At 35.8% G+C, this 18,382-nt stretch overlaps 1 protein-coding gene across 2 annotated transcripts in view; it reads left to right on the top strand.

The window, feature by feature from the left end:
* The window catches only part of LOC145676905 (chromosome-associated kinesin KIF4-like), a gene marked incomplete at its 5' end in the record, with an annotated part of 62,984 nt that overhangs the window by 30,187 nt on the left and 14,415 nt on the right, over positions 1-18,382 (top strand). For both annotated transcript variants that reach the window (XM_081747675.1, XM_081747674.1), the window contains 6 exon segments: positions 501-637; positions 1,873-1,986; positions 8,497-8,703; positions 10,734-10,898; positions 14,304-14,468; positions 15,596-15,798. In XM_081747675.1, the coding sequence (XP_081603801.1) occupies positions 501-637; positions 1,873-1,986; positions 8,497-8,703; positions 10,734-10,898; positions 14,304-14,468; positions 15,596-15,798 (991 nt within the window).

Genomic DNA, 18,382 nt, shown 5'->3' with positions numbered 1-18,382 from the left:
ATTCCGCGGATAATCTGGGCTTTACTGTAACTACTAAAATCCAGACATGAACAATATAAATTTTGGCATTTCTTTTTTTATTGTTTCCCCCAGCGTAATGGATATAATTGTGGGACGTTCAACTGAAAGATTTAATTTCATTTATTTATTTATTTATTATTATTATTTTTTTTTTTTTTTTTGATAAAAAATAAAATCCACTACAATTAAAAGAAACTTCACTGACAACTTTGCAACATAGTCGTAACGATACCAAGAACTAACTGATAGCAGTTTCTCGCGGTATTTTTCGGAACTTTCCGTATTGCATCGATAGCGGATGTCGTCGACTGGACCAGCCATGTGAACGATACAGATTCTAAGGTGAAAGGCTTTTTTAACCAAGAAAAAATTGCTTACAATAGGGTAAATACGATATATACCAGATTTGTTCCAATATTATTGGTTTGAATTTACCAAATCTTAAGATCATTGTAAGGTTTTTTATTTTTATTTTGTAGAAAAACAATCGAAAACTAGATGGGAATATATTCAATCGATGTTGGAAGCAAAATGCGCTTTGGAATATATATTTGATAACGCAGTGGAATATAAAGTCGAGTGTGGCTCAAAGGAAAGTGAAATGCAAGATCTTCAGGTATGTTGAATATAGCCAAAATTTCTTTGTTAAGCATATCTTATTTTAAGCAGAGTTTTATTCTTATGGTGTTGATATTGTAAAAAATCGAAGGAATAAACATAAGTAGTGTTACTTTTTGATGTAGCCATTATATATGATCTTTTTCGAGAAACCTTTCTTGTTATCTGGGTAGCATGATAAGTTTCCATTATCTTGTAATTATATATAGGGTGCATCATTTATAATGTCCAACCGTGGTATCAGAGAAATCAAAAGGGAGAGAAAAGCGATACTTTGTACGAATCAGCTATAAGGAGAGGGACATCTTTGCACGTGTTACAGAAACACCCAACAGTGTTGCCAACCCAATATAAAGCTGTTTTTTTTTTTTTTTTCAAATGGCACTACGTGAAATTATTACATATTTCAAATCAACATATCAAACGAAGACTTAAAATACTACATTTATTATTCAGTGTTGCAAACAAAGGATGTTATCGTATCACAAACATGCAAAGTTTGGTAGCCTTTAATGTACATACGGCACAACGGAGATGGACAAGATAATACAAATCGAAAGTACTTTAACGTTGGGTAACATGGTCATGATACGATTTGTTTCGAATGAAATTACAAAGCTTGAAAATTTTAATTTTTTCGAAAGATTTTATTTCGAAAACATGCTTAGATAAGTATCATATCTAGTTACTTGTATGCAGCGGCGCAAATCTGTCTTCGACATTGCGGCCCGGGGGGGGGGAGACCGTTCCCTTAATTTTTTTCTTTTTAAGCAATGTTAAAAATATTTATGAAGTTGAAAAACAATGCTGTGGAATATCAGGAAAGCAGAGTTGTCTTTAACATTGGGAGGCGGGCAGATTTTAGGCTTATTCTGGGGTCAGTTCCCCCTAGTTCCAAGATTGAAGGGGACATGGATTTGCGCTAGTGCTTGTATGGTTTACAATTGACAAACAAATTATTTTGCCGTTTACAACACGTCGATATCTCAAACCGTTCCGGAGATATGATAAACATTGAAGTTCGCAACACTGCTGGAAACAGTGTATTTCTGAAGAATATTCAAAATGATGGTTGTCTTCCTTCTTTTTTATATCATTATAGCAATAGCTTTTAGTAGCTGTAATTACAAGAAGTTCTCGCAAATACATGATTTAAGCATATAATCGGGTGTATAATTTAGATTGTACTGTATGCAGACAACGAAGATGTTTCAGGAAATGTTTGTTTTTCAGGTCTCGTTAACAGACTTACAAAATCAGGTGCAAGAAAATGACAGAAAATTCCAAATGCTGGAAGAAGAGTACAAAAGTGAGATGGCTAAACTTGAGAGAGAATGTCAGGATAAGGTTTGTATTAGTTTCGTTTTGTACTGTAAAATATTGCTATCGATGTTGTAAATTTAAAAGAAAATCCTCAATTCCAAGAAACGCTCGGGACATACTAGTGTCTCTTTTTCAACATTATAGGGTGGCCCATATATATATATAATATAGGTTTCAGACTGCGGTAAAGAAACTAGCAACATAAAATTGAACATAAACACATTATTCTTGCACCTTTCTTTACAAGAATTTTAATCTCTGTTGTCCATGGCATGGTCTATCAATGCACCCTCCCAGTTAATACATGCCTCAAAAAGAAAGGCAATGTTGTCACAAGCAGCTTGACAGACCAGTACTGGTATCCTGTGGAACTCTTCTGTGATAGCTTTCCGTAGTTCGGCCAAATTGCGTATGTGATGTTGACACACTTTGTCCTTTAAAACACCAGCGGCGTAGCGTAAGAGAACGCCGGTATGCCCGGCATCCCCTGTTAATAAGAAAAAGTACGTATTTCATTATATATAAATTGTTTGCTTGTAATTATCACAATTATTTCCACTGCAAGCTTCTGGCGCGCTCTCTCGACTTACTTTGACAAGAGGAACCTACGCATGCGCGTAGCTCAGATGCACATTTTCTGTCTTTCCTCCTGTCGTATGCTATTTTCCTCGGGCTTCCAGGCCTATTGAAAGCATCGGCGTTTTCGTCTGCTTTCTGTTGAATGCGCATGCGCAATACTTCCCTTCTCACTCCTCCTCATCCCTTGCAACCCTACATTTGCTTTAGATATACGCTGGCATATTCAAGTATTTCCAACTGTATATATTTTGAACTAAGCTATAGTTTCTGAACAGAACGTACGAGCCCTAGTATAAAGGAAATAGAACAAAACGGAAATGGTTAGTTCAACGCATTTTTGAAGCATGCCGGTTATGTAAATAATAGTATTAAAATAGTTATGCCTTAATCGTAACTAAATGCATCGTAATTGTAATCTTCATCGTAAAGGAGCTCACAGACACAGGCATAAATTTAAAGCATTCTGTAGAATTACGGTCACCGATCTGGTAGGACAAGAGAGCCACCACTCCCCATCACTAGCAAAGATTGTGCCAGTGCCCTTCAGTCACTGGCACAAATCTCGGGGACATAAGGGGAACATGTTCCCTACAATCTTGTCCCCCCCCCCCAATAATCCGATTTGAGATTGTGATGATGATTTCTATCCGACTGCCACAAACGAAACTGATGTCCTTTGACTTGTTTCATTTTTAAAAAAGAATCGTATTCTTTAATATTTCATTGTCATTAATTATTAGTAGTCTATTTTCAACTATTTGTTTAATTCCTGTAACAATTCCTATAATGCTATTGTGGTAATCATAATTTTGCTCAGATAAGAGTATTGTTGCGCCAAATATAGGCCTGATTGATTTTCTTTCATAGTTTTGGGGAAGTCATTATTTGTATTGTTATAAAACAAATGTCCTAAAATTTTAATATGGATCATTGTGGATGCGTAAGTAGAAACATGTCAATTATTATTATGCATATATTCAAATTTCAGAATGTGCTCACGGCACTGAGTTGTAATAATGATATGTACCACTATTTCATCTACATCATTTGGTATATAATATACGAGTACAACAAGTTTACCTCAGAAATCTGATTCATCTACTGTAATATGAGTCTCTTCTCCCCTCCCCCCACAATAAACCTTAAAATGTACCCTCCTGCCGATGTTATAGACAACTCTGCTTCCCTAATCCTCCACAGCATTTTTTTCAACTTCATAAATATTTTGAACATCGTTAAAAAAGGAAAGGATTATGGGAAAAGTCTTACCCATCCCACGAACGTTGAAGACAGATTTGCGCCCTTGACTTCAGTATCTGGATACAGAAACAGGCCCCAGAGTTGGTTTAAGTGCTTTGTATTTACATCTTCAAATGATATATACAATCAGGCCCATATTCACGAACGGGCGTCTAAGTTCCGGACCTAAGATGACAAATTTCTAGGGGCGATATATATATATATATATATTTGAAAGAACGAGATTGACGTGTGGTATGTGGAGAGAAAAAAGCCGCCCACGAGAAAGAAATGAAGGGAACGATACTGGAAACAATGTTCATACAAAAGTGGGGCCTAGTTTTCTCGTCACAACGGTAGTAGCAAGGAGGAGCTGAGACAATTGGTTTTTAAATTCTAACGTAATCCACGCATTCGCTTCTCTATGCCCCACTAGACCTCCAATTAGGGGGGCTTCCTCCTAAATTTTGTATAACCCTATATTTCTATTCGGAATAGCTATGTATTGCTGCTTGCAGTAGTACTATATCGCACAAATAACTAACTTTGGCATCCCCCTTTCGGAATATCACGCTACGCTACTGTAAAATACCCCATAAGTCACGTGGTTTTAAATCGGGAGATTGAGCTGGCCATTCCACAGACCCACGTCGACCGATCCAGTGGTCCGGGAATGTTTCGTTCAGCCACTCTCGCATTGGTATGGCATAGTGTGGCAGTGCTTAATCTTCTAAGTTCAGTGAGCGTTATCTTCACTCTCAAGCTACAGTGTGTTGCCATATCTCCAAACTTTGTTCAGAATTACAAGTACTATAGTCAAACCTTATACATAATTATGGGCCACCCTGTATATATATATATATATATATATATATAACAAATATTGACTCAGTTGAGAAGAAAAAAAATATGGCGAAAAAGTCCTCTTTTTATGTAGACTTTTTTGCAATTCAACCTAATGTGCTTGAAGGTGTGGCAACATCTACTAACTACCGTCTTAACGATGATTTGGTTTACTTTTTGGCATAGTGAAACAAAGTATTCATTCTTTAAACCCTTTTAAATTCTTTGACAGCTGTGCGACGCACACTTATCAGTTATCATCCCCTAGAACCTATATGCATGCTTCAAAGTATTTTTCCCCTCATATTTAGAGAGTATTAGGTTATAACAAAATGCATTTTCTATCTTTGTGTTCGACAATATAGCGTGATGACGTTACTTCAAGTTTGGTTTTGAAACAAAGTTACTTGTTTCGGGATAGCCTAGAAATATTTCTTTACTTCTCAACAGTGGGAAGAAAATAGTTTATTAGTGTTGTTTGTCGGGACTTAGTGTTTATGTGCATATATTAAGAAATAAACGTTATGGCGTTTTCTCCTGTACATTTAGAAGTTTTTTTATTAATTCTGATGCAAACAACGAAAATGAATGTTGCTATTTATGAGAGTTTAGCGAGTTAATTAGTGAATTGCAATTAAGTGGTACAATTTGAATATAATGCCTAACATTAGAAGGATAAGAGTGCTATTACTGGGTTCGATTCTTCGGTAGTATCTCATTTGTATTGTCAAACAGAATTCAGAAATATTTTTCCCTCCTAACAATTCTAGATATTGCAATGACACTTGGCACTCTCATTACGTATGGGCCATAATATTTTTCAAGATAAATTATATTCGGGTATCTGTAGCCACGATCGCTCCAGGGAGTGCCAAATAAATTTTAAAAAATGAAGAGAAATTTTCCTATTTATCCCAAATTTCCATTGTTTTTACATTATGAACACGTGTGTGCATGGTACAGTACGCAGCAAGAAACCTGCAACATGAGCATGTAAGTTTGTGAAACGACGAAGTCTTTTGCTCCGAAATAAGCGTGCAGAGGAGGACGCCGAGGTTTCTCCTGGCGTGATTTGTGCCACTTAGACATTATGTTGATTCCCTGCGCTGTTAGGCGTAGTTTCATAAACTTACATGCTCATGGTGCAGGTTTTTTGCTGCGGACTGTACCATTTTAAAGCTTCTCATTCTGAAGAGTGAATGTGAACCATAATACTTGGATGAACAATACTAAATCACTTTGTGCTTAACTGAAAATTATATATATATATATATATATATATATATATATATATATACAAAAGCAAATTTATGAAGTTTACCTACATATCTATCTTTTTGGATAGAAGTCACACAGCAGGGTTCCTACTGGCCAAGAAAAACTCAGGGAAAATGGTGCAAGTCAGGGAAATTTTATAAAATACACTTTTTCTAACATTAATTGTACGCCAATTTCAGCTTAGCCAACCATTAATGATCAGTATGGGACGTTGCTCAGATTTTTATGAAAGGTAAGTGCAATGTATAAACAATTGATTACTATTTATCTCTACAGAATAAATCTTCTCATATTCACCGTTACTTATTCCTTATTTGTGTCAACGTCATTCGACACCTGTCATAAAAGTCTGGGAATTTCCTGCCAAAGCTCATGGAAAATCAGGGAAATAGATTTCTCCATATCAGTAGCAGGGTGTCTATCGCTCATGAAAGTCAAGAAAGAGTCACGAAATTTAGCTTTTAGTTCACGATTTTTTTCATCTGTATAAATATAAGTATAGACTGGAAAATTTGTTTTATAAAACGTCAAAATTCACCACGAAAAATGTCTATGGTAGGCTTTAGACGCTACAAAATCGCACGCAAAGCATGCTTCTATCGCATGCATGAAAATTCGGCTCCATTCGCACCCAAATTTGCTCTTGAAAATGTTACTAAATTCTATGGTTTGGGAAAGAAAAGGTCATGAAATTTAATTTTGGAATTTTAGTAGACACCCTGAGTAGGAACCCTGCATAGAGAAATCGTAGTTGGATCAAAATGCTTAAAGACTTCAAACAATACATTCTCTCTGTTACTTAAGTGACTCCCTTGGTCAAATTTTATTAGCTTAAAAATAACCCCATTACTTTTATGGGTAGTACAAACTTAATCCGATAAATAAACTATTTTTTACGTCTACAGCATTCAAAAGCTTCGGAGCCATTCCTGCTTTGCATATTCTATATAAAGTTCTTTCTTTCTCTCTTGCTGGCAGAAGACACACTAATTCATGTCTGTTTCAACACGTCTAGTCTGTACACCTCCATCCGTAATAAGATTATCGCTCTGCTAGAGGTTGTTGTATGAGTCCTTCTGTAGTTGCTGTTCTCTTTGTTTTGTGTTCACTGACATACGAACATTAACACTGCCTGTGCCATACTAATGCAGGTTGAGCACCTGCTTCTTCTTTGCTAAAAATACTCTGAAGGTATGCATCCTGTTGTCGTTCTGCTGTTCGTTTGAGGTATGGCAAATGATGCAAGGATAGCTAGCTGATACATTCTGTCCCTTGGAACGCTGTATAACTTCAGATGTTGTGCTTACTTTGCAATGGTAGAAATTACAAATGTGAAAAGAGAAACATAAAATCAGAAACTAGTAGAGATCACAAATTATGCCAAATGAAAAATAAACCTCAGTAACATTTTGTATACTCTTTATAGAGAAAGATCTAGATTACACTGAGTACTCAATACAAATTCAATTCTATTAAGTTTATATTTTTGTCTTCCGAGGCAAAAACAAACTAAACACTTATACAGCTAACTTGTTTTACCAAGTTGTTGTAGTAATATTACATTTCGAACGCCTTCTTGCATTTGCACTATCTTCGAGCATGACGTCATCGATTTCTGACATCACCATGGTATAGGAAATACAACCGAAGGAACATTGGTTCTGGTAAAGTAATGCACTATTAGGTAATTTTGTATATATATATATATATATATATATATATATATATATATAATATATATATATATATATATATATATATATATATATATATATATATAAAAGAAAAGCTTCCTTACAGTGGAAGTGACAAATTTACAAATAGGAAGAACTTGAAATAATATTTTTCTTTCCACACATTGCTCCGAATGAAGTGAAAGTTGGTGAATTTGTCATTCATTAAGTGTTACATTGTTACATTTTTCTAAATATTTGTATTTATGTTGACTATAAGGAGAGCTAAGCTATGGGTCGCGAAATTTGCAAAAAGGGAAATTTCAGAGGGAATTTTTGTTGAAATTCCCTCACAGCTCCTCTCTCTTTCGTCACAGGCAACGCAAGTAGTGCAACTTGAAAGCCTGTTTAAAACTGAAGAAAACCATGTGCGAAATCTAATTGTAAGACAATTAATACAGCAGCATTGTCTATTTAAATAAAAGTCTACAATTCTATCGAATGGCGTGGTAACCATATTGGATTTTGGCCGCCATGTTGGTTTTGCACCACCTAGGAACATGACATCATTATCATGTGAGGAACAGGACAGAAGAAACATTAGCTCCGGTAAAATTTTACATGCTCAATGTGAGGCAGCGTCTGGTCTAAAACAATATAGCATTTGTCAAGTAGGGAAGAAAACAGAAGCCAGGAGGAGAGAACATTTTTTTTTTCCCCTGTATAACACTTGCGACTCTCTTTAAAATACTTTCCTCAGTTCTATGCATCAGTGTTGTCAGGGAAAAAGAACATTGTCACATGTCACTTTGAAGAGTTTCAGTGTAATTGGTTATTTTTGTAGTTATTGGTGCACCCCCATCAGACAATCCTGGATCCGGCTCTATATATATATAATATAAAATATGTCACTGTTTTGCAGGTTGTGCTGTTGTTAAAGCTTCAAGGTCAGTCATGTGATGGTAAAGAACAAGCAGATCAATTACTACGAGATAGGAATGAGATGCTAGAAGCTGAGATTAAGACTTTAGCAGATAAACTAGAGGACTACAATCGTCTAGAGGAAGAACTGAAGCAGTTAAAAGAACGAATGGAACAACAGAAATGTGCACCTAAGAGACGAAAAAAGGTCAGTTTAAGAAAAAATTGTTCTTAGATTTCCTTGAAAGAATAAAACTGGGAATTTATGTGTAAGTTGACAATGCAAAGCCCGGAACAATTCCCTTTAGGACAACCATCCTAATTCACGTAAATATAGGAATTTGAAGAAACTAGCTCGTAATAAATATTGTTCCATTGTTGTGTAACTGGCAGCTGTGACCTACCGTAGTCGCGTCAAGACTTCACTTTAGGAACTAGTATGTGCCCTATTCCAAAAATCCGTTTCAGAATCCTGAGGTACTCACGTAACAATTTTTATAGAGGCAATTTGGCTATGCGCATATAATTTGACGTATTCACCAACTACCTCTATAAAAATTGTTGTGGAAGTACCCCAGGATTCTGAAACGTGGATATTTGGAATAAGGCACGTACTAGTTCCTAAGTGAAGTCTTGACCTGATTACGGTAAGTCCAATAGTTTTGGAGCTCTGAACCTTTAAAGTTCATTTTTTCATATTTTCGACAGCCTATATCTCCTAAAGGAAGCATTTGTGCACCCAAGTTGGTCTATACTTTTTGTCTTATCTTGGTGTCAGGAATCACCTTCCAAACGTTGTCGGTGTTATTTTAAAACACCCTATAGCTGTATTCGGAATGGACAAAATATTAAAATTACAGTAAGTGTATAATTATTGTTTGATGCTAATGTTTTATTATGTTCCAAATACATGAAGCTTGATTTAGAGTATTTACAGTAAAACGTAAGATTATACTTTATTTAAAAAATTGGAGGAGAAAAAAAAAATTACGACTTTGAGAGTGATGAAGGCAGATTAAATTCGTTTTTTGGATCAAAAGATCCAATATATTTCAATCAAAAATTTTCTTCCGCGCTTTATATCTGGAGAACTATATAATTATAGTCAAATCCAAACCAAAGGCGGCGATTAGAAGGGGCAGTTGCCTCCCCCTTACTGTTTTGAAGTTACCCCTTAATGCATATAAGTTTCATTTGGAAAGGTAAAGTTTTTGTGTGTATTACTGATTCATAGAAAAAAAAAAGTGATGCCATTGCGTGAGTAATTTATTAGTTATTTGTCTTCCCGTGAAATTAGAAAAAAAAGCGACAGGAATTGCGTTTTAATTACCATGGTAAATGACCCAAAAATTAACCTAATGGCAACAAACATCTTTCAGGAAGCTGCAAAAGTAAGTATTTAAATGTCGTATCATATGCTTGTAGTATTTACTGTCTTCCATTTAATAGCATGTGTTTAATTAAAAATGTAAGTTGTTCATTAATATTTTCCAATATAACTTTTGCAAACTAAGCCTCATTATTCATTACTATAATTGATATTATCCTTTCTATTTATTTGTTTTGCAAATTTGTTCTTAAATAATCTGATTACACAATTGTCGAGACATAATTTTAAGACATTTGATTTCTTGCTCATGAACATCATCTTACACCGTCGTTGTTTGAGTACAAAGGGATAGTACCTACTTGAATTGCTCTTGTCAATTTAACTAATAAAATATGAAATACAATTTACGGTATTTAAACTGAAAAAGATAGAATCCTATTAGTTATACAATCTTTCGTCAAAGTATTGGAAACAACCAGAAGAACTAATATACAAAGATTCATATCATGTCTTGTCCCCTACTTTTAACGTCCAATTGCCACCATTGACCCAAACTATCACTTAATTGAGTATGATGTGCTTATGCTGTAGAAAATACGAAAACTTGATTTAGAGCCGTTCAAAAATTTTGTGGCCTCTGATCTAAAAACTAATTATTGGCCAAGATCGTAATCTTTTGATGCATTTTTTTATCATTCCTAAAATTCTTGTTTCTAAATCTCACCATAAATGGTAATGTTCGCGGGTCAGAAAAATACCAGAATTTCAGTGTGAGCCCTGTATAAATTGGACGAAAAAATATTACGATGTGTTTACGAATCCTAATAATAGCACTGGATAAACTTGTAAAGAACAAAATTCTATAGGTAGCATTTTAAACACACATTTCGTGATTGTTATTATTTCAGCCATCGTTCTTCGCACCATTGGATGAGACGAAACCGATCAGGCAAAGTAATCTGGAAATATTGGAGGAGGAAACTGAAGAAGACCACATCGACGATCCAGACGACGAAGAGGCCGATCCTGACTGGATCCACACACCAGTCGCTAAAAAACTTCAGAGAATGAAGGTAAAGTTATAAACAGTAACATTGGATAAATAGTCAATTGTGAAAGCTTAGTTATTTTTTTGTCATCTTGTGATAGTTGTAAGATTCTGCTTGCATGAAGGTAGAATGCAAATACGAATACTATCTAACAAAGGGACCGATGTACTGTGATACACGCGACACAGCACACAAGCAGACTGCTAGAATGGAATAAGTTGTTACGCCAGCAGACCACATACTAGTGCTGTTCGAGATCGGTTTACCAAAACTCCTTTATTTACCCTGTCCGGAAGACAGAAATCTCAAAAACTATTTGATGGATCATCATCACTTTTGATTAGGGTATAGAGGGTCAAAAATTAGGAACCGTGTTCGTTGGAGTCGATATTCAAACCGGAAGTGGTAGATTAGGGTTTAGATTTCTGGGCTTTTGGCATCTATAGTCATGTTAGCCCGTCACGCATGAAAGATGACGTCCCTCGGCGAACACACTATCCGGAGAAAGAGAAGGAAGGAAGCGGCTTGGGACCTGTATGTTAGGTACCACCCCGGCATTTGCCTGGTGTGAATGAGGAAAACCCGGAAAAAACTTCATTTTGGATGGCTGGTCTGAAAAAGCTTTTTACTTTTTCAACCGAGTGCCCCCACTGGGAATCGAACCCGGGACCGCTCACCGAAAGTGGTAGAAATAACTGGTACGTATAGAGCAAAAAATGTATATAGCGAGAAGTGGTTTTGTGCATTCGATTAATCGTCCCAATATATTAAATCTCAATTCTTAACTTCCTACTAAAACCGGAAATGGTAGACATCCACTACAACTTCCGATTTCAATTTACATAGAGCAAAAACCATTAGAGAAGCGACAAACAATTTTTTAGTATCTATTTAGCATTCTAAGAACAGATGATGTCTTCTCTTCTAACTCGTGTTCAACCCGAAGTGGCAGAAGTCAGCCACTTCCAATTTTAATGTTGATCATTATGAAGTAAAAATTGTAATAGTGCGAGAAACAGTTTCCCTTAATTAAGTGTCCCAAAAAGATATTGGGACATTCCATGTGAAATCAACCAATAAAATGACAAAATCTGACCTGACGATCTCAGATTTTTGTAAAAATTGGTGTACAGTTTTATTACAGTGGAAGATGAAAAAATCCTAAATATTACCCCTCTCCTCCTGAAGGTGTCCCCATACAGGTTGTTCAAAAACTTCAAAAGAGGGCATTTTTTCAGTTAGTGATTATTAAAAAGTGTCATAAAATGGTTAATATGTGCACTAGACATGGAACAAACACCATTGGAAAGTTTAAAGATTGCTCGAAAAGTTGTACTATATTGAAAAAAACCTGTACAATAAAATAACACTTCAAAAATCGCAATTAAAATTTAAATTTTGAATTTCGCACAGAAATGCCCCTGCGAATTCGTTCAAAATTGTCCAAATTGTAGTCTCATATGTGTACTAAAACACCACAAAGTTGCATTTTGGGCACTCAATGGGATCCGATTCAAAACTCAACATAAACCAAATATTGTAAGATATTGACAATGTGAATATCTGGCTTCATATCGATAACCATTTGCCTGTAACTATTTACCTGCAGCATCAAAGGAATTTATATTCAACTTCATTTGTTTCTTGATGTATTCATTTGAATTTACACAATTATCCACCTTTCGAGCTATTTAGAGAGGTACTGCGTTTCCGAACATTCAAATTCAAATGAATACATCAAGAAACAAATGAAAATTGAATGTAAATTCCTTTGATGCTGCAAGAAATAGCTACAGACAAGTGGTTATCGATCTGAAACCAGATATTCTCATGGTCAATATCTCGCAATGTTTGGTTTATGTTGAATTTTGAATCAGATCCCATTGAGTGCCCAAATTGCAACTTTGTGGTGTTTTGGTACACACATGAGACTACAATCTGAACAAATTCAAAGGGACATTTCTATGCGAAATTCAAAATTCAAATTTTAATTTTAATTTTTGAAGTGTTTTTATTGTGCAGGTTTTTTCAATATAGTACAACTTGTAGAGCAATCTTTAAACTTTCCAATGATGTTTGTTTCATGTCTCTAGTAAACATATTAACAATTTTATGGCAATTTTTAATTATTACTGTAACTGAAAAAAATGCCTTTTTTTTTTTTGAAATTTTTGAACACCCTGTATGGGGACCCTTTCAGAAAGAGAGGGGTAATATTTGGGATTTTTTCATCTCCCATTGTAATAAAGCTGTGCACCATTTTTTAACAAAAATTGAGATGGTCAAGTTCGATGACTTGTTGATTTGACATGGAATGTCCCTATTCGATCTCCACTCTAATCTTTCCACTAAAATCAGGAATGGTAGAAGTCTTACAGCGGTTTCAATATTGAAAAAATATCACGCCATAAAAATTAAACTTTTTTCACGTGGTGTACACATGACACTGCTAACTCCAGGACTGGTGTAAATAAAATCCTAGGAACCACTTAGCCACCTATTCATGTTTCTGCCCTTGAAAGTAATTCCCTGCTGTATGTATACACAATACACAGATTTCAATGTTTTAGCCATTACTTGAAGCGATGCTGGAACGCCTGTTGTACGAGGGGTGTCGTAGAAAGTAAGTACAGTTTAAAAGAAAATACACACACACTAAAACAGTTTTGTTCAAGACAAATTTCTTTTTACATGAAAGCACACAAACTATTTTTCGACATAGTTTCCGCCAATGTTCAAACCACTGGTTATAGGGGTGACCAATTTGTCCAAACTTGACTCAACGAAACGTCCCTGCAGTGTGCGGTAAGTATGCACAGTTTCGTTTGAACCATCAATGCGGAACGATACTATGAGACTGAGAACACTTCCGCATGCAATCCAAAATAAAAGGAGAGGAATGCTCAGTAAAGGAGTTTTGTTGCGTCGTGACAATGCTCGTACCTTTATTGCTGGTGCCACCCAAACGTTAATCTGGCGGTTCGGTTGGGAGCAGTTTGACCACTCACTGTACAGCCCCGGCATGGCGCCATCTGACTACCACTTGTTCCTGCACTTGATGCACAAGCTCGGCGGTAAGCATTTTAAATGTAACGACGACGCAAAAAGTGTTGTGGAGTTGCGGTTGTCTTCACTGGCGGAATGTTTCTTTGAGGAAGGTTTGGACAAGTTGGTAAACCATTATGACAAGTGTTTGAACATTGATGGAAACTAGATCGAAAAATAGTTTTAAGATGTGCTCTTTCATGTAAAAATAAATTTGGCTTTAATTCACTAGGGTTTGTATCACTTGATTTTGTTTATGCGTATTCACATTCCTAGTGACTTGAGTTTATAGTAAAAACTGAACCTTGTAGTAACTTTTGTGTGATTGTTTATTGAATTGTATTGATTTTTCAGTCACTATATTAGCGAATTATTATTTTGCAGGCCAGTATTCCTGGGAAGAGATTTTCTCAAGATACCACAAAGAAAGGATGCTCGTGCAAAGGTACATGTGGGAGAGGAAACTGTGGTTGCAAGAAGAACAAAGCAAATTGCTCCGAAAACTGTAGATGCAAAGCAGAAACCTGTGTCAATAGGAATAGGAGTGAGGTAGGCAAATGTTTTATACAACGTATGAAACAAATACCTGGGAGGTATACAACCCCTATATACATATATGTAGTATTGGAATACATAACTCGTAGGATTTTTTTAAATTTCAACACTTCTAGTGTACCCCTAAAAATGTAATAAAGAAATAACGGTAGTGTTTGTTTTAAATGTTCAATTAGAACTGAACATTGTACACAAAATTTGCTATCGATCAGTGAAAATGGCTTCTTCCTAGAGCCTATGATTCCCGAGAACTTGCTGTTGAAAGGATTGGCCACAAACCTATAAACCTAACATTTTAATATATACATAAAATAGTTATTTTAGACCTTTCTTTGTTTCAACTTTTTAAAAATAAATTTTCCTACGGTTGTATGTTGAATCTGCTGTTCAGAAAGATTTATATTTTTAGAAATTTAAGTTTTTAAAATAAATTTAACAGGAGCTGATTAGTTTTAGCTTCGCATTATGCACTAGTTCAAAAATAAAATAGTTTTAAATTTTTGTCCGTAACAATGGAATATTCAAACATGAAGCTCTCCCAGGTTCGAGAAGAGTTCCTTTGAGCATACACAGAAAACTGAATTTGTGGGATATTCTTGAAGTTGTGTACACTTGAATATTACCCATTTATTATTATATCTTCTGTTGGAATACATGCAATTGTACTTTGGGAAATTATATTAGACCTATGAAAAAATATTTAACAAAAAACAAAACATTTTATCCTGATTGTTGAAAGAAAAGATTAGTTTTGATTGAAATTTATATTTTTATTCGAATACAAAATTAATCTTTTCAATTAACACACTAAATAACCTTTTCAGTCGTAGCTATTTTTCATCACAGTAAAGTCATAAAAAGTAAATGAAATAGTAGAAAAGGGTACTATTGATACTATAAGAAAATTATTTTTATAAACCAGGTTGATGTAAGTATTTACCTTGAACATTAATAATAATTTCAAATTTTTTACTTGCTTCTAAATTTTCGTACAACGTGCGCCCCTAAGCCCGGGCTTAGTGGTGAATCCAGCGCTGTTAATAACACATGGAAGCATTTGGCTAGTTGAATAATTTTCCAATTTTTTCAGCATGGTACTAAGAGCTTCCTTGTATTTTCAGGACTCTGTGAACACCAGTGATGACGCAAGGAATGAAAGCAGCAAGGTAAATGGTGACACTACGTATAATGTTTTACCAAGTGGCAACAACCCACAGCATGAGAACTTCGATGAAGAAGTTATTCCATCGTCGTGTCAGGAATATAAATACCTTAGATCACCGCTGAGAGAAAGAAATAGAAGAAGCATCTATAAGAGATTAAGGTAAGTAATTTTAATTATCGTTATTAAAAAGTGAAAACATATAACAACCACTTATTGATCGTTTCAATTATTACCAACATTGAATTGAAATACCACTAATAAGGTACATTCGTGAAGTATCCCCTCGGGATTTGAGTAAAATTTGATTCAAATGCTAAGTTCTTCGCAATCCAGTATGTATCGCAGAGGCGGACTGGACCGCCCGGATATCCGGAAATTTCCGAGTGGGCCCTGCCCTCTGCAAAATCACGTAAGATATTGCACGATTAGTTATAACTAATTCAAAACTCCGTTCTCGTTTATAGTAACCATGCTCTAACGGACCCGCAGTGCTAGGGAAGGGGGCACTAGAGAAAGGGGTTCCTCCGCAATCCGTCGCCTTGTTTGTTGAAAAATCAATAAGATAAGAAAAAAGTCTCAAAAATATATGTAAGTTATTAACTCGAAAATGTAATCTCGTCCGTAATTTATGTATTCAATAATGTGATGTGCAATCGAGAAAATATAAGAGCATGGACCTTATTATCCTACGGTAAAGAAACCGTGTTAGACATGGAGTTGTTGGACGTGAGTAGTGCCAATAAATAATGGTCCCCTGAGAAGAGCGGTAATGTCAGGAAACGGGCCCGAAGCCCCAGAAATCGGGTCCCAAAGTTTCGAGCTTGAGTCCCTTCTATTCACCAATGAAATATGTAGTTCTTGGACGTGGGAGGTGGCAATGAAAAGGTTGTGGTCCCCTAAGCACAGTGGTGATGTCACAAATGAGCATGGGACTTGAAGTCATCAGATACCGAGTCCCGATAGCATAGAGTCAGGTCCCTTCTATTCACCAATGAAGCATGGAATTTTTGGACGTGGGTGGTTGCATTGGAAAGGGTCGGTTTCCCCTGAGCACACCGGTGACGTCGTAAATCTGGCCCGAGGTCCAAAGCCCAAGAAATTGGGCCTCAAAAGATGCCGTATTCTCCGTGCGTTTTGCTCACAAAAGTAAGTTTCCTTATTATTTTGCCTGAATGTTATTCAACCGGACATTACAAGATAATACTGTAATGCTGCGTGTCAGTAAGGGACAGCGCAATATATTTGATATTGAATAGAAGGGACCTGAGTCAAATCATGTGAGGCCCGAATTCTTAGGTTTCGGACCACAGGACCGATTTCTAACATCACCGCTTTTCTCAGGGGACCCGCTTCTTTCCAACGCCACAACTCGCATTTGCAACTCCATGTCTAACGCGATTCCCTTACTGTAGGAGAATTTTCATGGAATAATCTCTGTCCTTATCCAAGAGTAACAAAGACATTACAAAGCTATGGGAGTTAACAGGGCATTAGATTGGAACAGTTTCTTTTTATCGTATATATAAAGTACACGGGAAATAGTGAACCCCAATGGAAACGCACCACTCCTTGCAAATCTTTATTTTTTAACTTAGGATTTTTATTTTTTTTATTTTTATTTTATTTATTTATTTATTTATTTATTTTTTACTTGTTTCCAAAACTAAGATAGGAGGTGGTCTCCATTGCTGATGCAGTCATAGTTTTTTAAAGGTTGAGTCGATAAAGAGGAAGGGGTATAGCGAAATGGGGTTTCTAATTTTTGGTATATTTAATAGTAGTGTACGAATATTGATGGGGCCCATTTGCAAATATTGCGGGGAGTTGGGGGCACGCGATCTTAGTTACGCTATGAATAATAGGTCTAACATTAAAAATAATATAATTTGAAATGTATTTGTGTGTGCGTTATGTGGAATAATTCATTCTAGGGAAATGTATGGGTTACACAGATCATATGAGTCTTTAATACGAAGGGGCCCCCCAAGCAAACAGGTCACGGAAAGATATTCCAATTAATCATTGTCGTACCTTGGAAGTTCTTTCTCTTCTTATTTATTCAGATCTCTTTCGACATAAACAGTCGCTTATTTGAAGGCACATGTACGATTCGTTGCAAAGATTTTCAGATTGTAGAAAATAAAGTGAAATAATACTTACCTATAGATACGCATACACAACTTTACATTTTGTGGGGGTGAGGGTTTAGCCATCCTAAGCTAGGAGTTTATTCCTAAAATTACAATCCAGACTCCAGACCAACTCGGTATTCATCAAGGCCCTTAAGCATCATTTCCGGGTGGGCCCTTGTACTTCCGTTCCGCCTCTGATGTATCGTACTAATTTTAGTGGTCCATAGGTAATTTGCATGTTTGAGTCTTTATATATCCGGAATTGAATCATAAACTACTATAACGCTCAGGCACAAAATTGCTTTCAGTATCTTTAGATGTAATTGGACATGAATGTGGGCATATGGGATCAACTACTGCTTCTCTGACACGTGTTACCCACCCCGGCCACCATCTTGGATTCTACTTTCGTTTTTTTCAAATGGGAATAGGTGCAAGTGATACATCAAATTCATGTACAATTATCTTGGAAATTTACTGGTGTAGTGAATTTTAATGTAGCTTGTGCCGTTCAGAAGGTATTGCATGTTAAATTCCTCCAGGCACTTTGCGAATATACATTAGAGTAATATCCGTTACGCTTACGTTTTTGATGTTGAAGTACTGTACGT

This window comes from Thermobia domestica, unplaced genomic scaffold, assembly GCF_964235325.1.
Source record: "Thermobia domestica unplaced genomic scaffold, izTheDome1.hap1.1 HAP1_SCAFFOLD_464, whole genome shotgun sequence".
Lineage (NCBI taxonomy): Eukaryota > Metazoa > Arthropoda > Insecta > Zygentoma > Lepismatidae > Thermobia > Thermobia domestica.
The sequence above is the reverse complement of the archived record's forward strand: the minus strand, read 5'-3'. Positions and strand labels throughout refer to the sequence as shown.